General features: G+C 64.8%; 1 protein-coding gene across 1 annotated transcript in view; it reads left to right on the top strand.

Annotated features, from left to right (window-relative positions):
• SEMA3F (sema domain, immunoglobulin domain (Ig), short basic domain, secreted, (semaphorin) 3F) overlaps positions 1 to 2,423 on the top strand; it is a gene marked incomplete at its 3' end in the record, with an annotated part of 5,443 nt that overhangs the window by 2,395 nt on the left and 625 nt on the right. Inside the window, 6 exon segments of the mRNA XM_010139438.1 lie at positions 111 to 255; positions 363 to 585; positions 1,402 to 1,490; positions 1,760 to 1,801; positions 2,039 to 2,196; positions 2,308 to 2,392. Of these exon segments, the coding sequence (XP_010137740.1) occupies positions 111 to 255; positions 363 to 585; positions 1,402 to 1,490; positions 1,760 to 1,801; positions 2,039 to 2,196; positions 2,308 to 2,392 (742 nt within the window).

Here is a 2,423-nt window from a genome sequence, read left to right as displayed (position 1 = left end):
TCTCAGCATGGAGCAGGGGAGAGGGGGGTCCGAGGTGGGTGGGGGTCCGGGCGATGCTGCGGTGGTGGGCAGCACCAAGCCAGAGGGTGGCAGCAGGTCCTTCCTCCCAGGTCAGTCTTCAAGGGCTCTGCCGTGTGTGTCTACTCCATGGCTGACATCCGCATGGTCTTCAACGGGCCCTTTGCGCACAAGGAGGGACCCAACTACCAGTGGATGCCCTACACGGGCAAAATGCCCTACCCCCGGCCAGGCACCGTAAGTACCACCTGGGCACACGTAGGAACGTGAGCCGGCCCTGCCAGGCATCCTAGGAGCTGTGCCCAGTCACCGGGTCACCGAGTGCTGGCGACATTGTGCCGTAGTGCCCTGGGGGGACCTTCACCCCATCCATGAAGTCAACCAAGGACTATCCTGACGAAGTGATCAACTTCATGCGTGCGCACCCTCTGATGTACCACGCCGTCTACCCCACCCACCGCCAGCCACTGGTGGTCCGCACCAACGTCAACTACCGCTTCACCACCGTGGCCGTCGACCAGGTGGACGCGGCAGACGGGCGCTATGAGGTGCTTTTCCTGGGCACAGGTACCCACGCCGCGCACCGCGGGGAACGCAGCATGCTCCGGCGCGGCCCCGGAGGGCAGGGGCACCACCAGGGCTGCCCAGAACACGGTGCCCTCCGCCATGCTGGAGCAGGGTGAGGGGCTGAGACCCCTGCTCTGAGATCCCTGCCCCTCCTCGAGGCTCCAGCCTGGTTCTTACCCAGCCCCAGTGCCCATCCCAAGGACCAGCCTGGTCCTTCCCTTAGCCCAGTTCCCATCCCTGGAGCCAGCGATCCAGCATGATACCTCCCATCCTAGGGATGCCATCATCCAGCCTGCTCCTCCCCCTGCCCCAGTGCCCCTCCCAGGGACCCCACCATCCAGCCTCCTCCTTTCCTGACCTCAGTGCCCATCCTACGTGCTTGCCGTAGCCCATCATAAGCCCCCCATCATCCAGCCTTTTGCCTCCCCTGCCCAACTGCCCATCCTAGAGGCACCAGCATCCAGCCTTGTCCTTCCTCAGCCCCAGTGCCCATCCTGGGGGCACCGTCATGCAGCCCAGTGCTTCCCCTGCTCTGATGCACATTCCAGAGCCCCTGTGTTCCATCCTGGTCCTTCCCTGTCCCGGTGCCTGACCCCAGCTGCTGTCCCCACCCTGCCCTGGGAGGTGGCAGTCCATTGCTGCAGGCAGTGACCTGAGCCAGTTCGCCACACCCTGGGCACAGCCACCCATGGGGTGGGGATGGGCTTGGGGGCATCCTTCCTCCCTCCCAGCAGGAACCCCCTTCCCTTCCCAGGAGTGGAGGGCACAGGTGCCTAGGGGTGGCACTAAGCACCTGGGCACCATGGTGTCTTGCAGATCGGGGCACCGTGCAGAAGGTCATCGTGCTCCCCCGGGATGACATGGAGACAGAGGAACTCATGCTGGAGGAGATCGAGGTGTTCAAGGTAAGGGCTGGCCTGTCCTCCATCCTCTGCTGTGTGTCCTCCACCTACCCAACCAGCCTCTTGGGACATCAGCTGGCCCCCTGGGACACCAGCCACCCCTTGGTCAGCTCTGGAGGGACCCCAAGCACTGGTTGTCCTGCCTGCTGCCCCTTCACATCTCTACCCGCCTGCACCAGCTGCCTGCAGGCGGTCTGCGGTGCCCACCCTGGGACTGCAGCGTTCAGCCAGGTGGTCACCCCTCCATCTCCTTTTCTCCTGCTCCCATCTAGGTGCCGGCACCCATCAAGACGATGACCATCTCCTCCAAGAGGGTGAGTCATGGCACGTGGCAGGGGCTGGGCAGAGCCCATCATGGGCTGGCCATGGCACTGCATGACATCACCGCAGCACCAGCGCGGGAGGCACCCAGCAAGCCTGGTTCGGTGGCCCCAGGTGCCCCTGGTGTCTCAGCCAGTCCCAGTAGCGGGAGGCTGCAGCTCATTGTGGAAGGGTCTTTGCGGGGTGGGGATGAGATAGCCTCTCACCCTGTCCTCTTTGTCCCCCAACAGCAACAGCTGTACGTGTCCTCAGCTGTAGGTGTGACCCACCTGGCCCTGCACCGCTGTGACGTGTACGGGGAAGCCTGTGCCGACTGCTGCCTGGCCCGGGACCCGTACTGCGCCTGGGACGGCACCGCCTGCACCCGCTACGTGCCCAACACCAAGAGGTAGGTGAGGTGCCAAGGCTCGGTGCTGGGGCGGCCAGCCTGTCCCAAGGCCATGGTGAGGGCTGCAGGCCCTGCTGCCGCAGCCTCTACTCCTCTGCCACCTTCCTGCAGGCGTTTCCGACGGCAGGACGTCCGCAACGGTGACCCCAACGTGCTCTGCTCTGAAGGTGAGCCAGGACCTGGCTGGGGGCTGGGTGTCAGCCCTACCGGGGATGGGGGGCTGATAG

The sequence above is a fragment of the Buceros rhinoceros genome, unplaced genomic scaffold (assembly GCF_000710305.1).
Source record: "Buceros rhinoceros silvestris isolate BGI_N320 unplaced genomic scaffold, ASM71030v1 scaffold25877, whole genome shotgun sequence".
Lineage (NCBI taxonomy): Eukaryota > Metazoa > Chordata > Aves > Bucerotiformes > Bucerotidae > Buceros > Buceros rhinoceros.
Note: the sequence above shows the minus strand (reverse complement) of the source record. Positions and strands in the feature narration are given on the sequence as shown.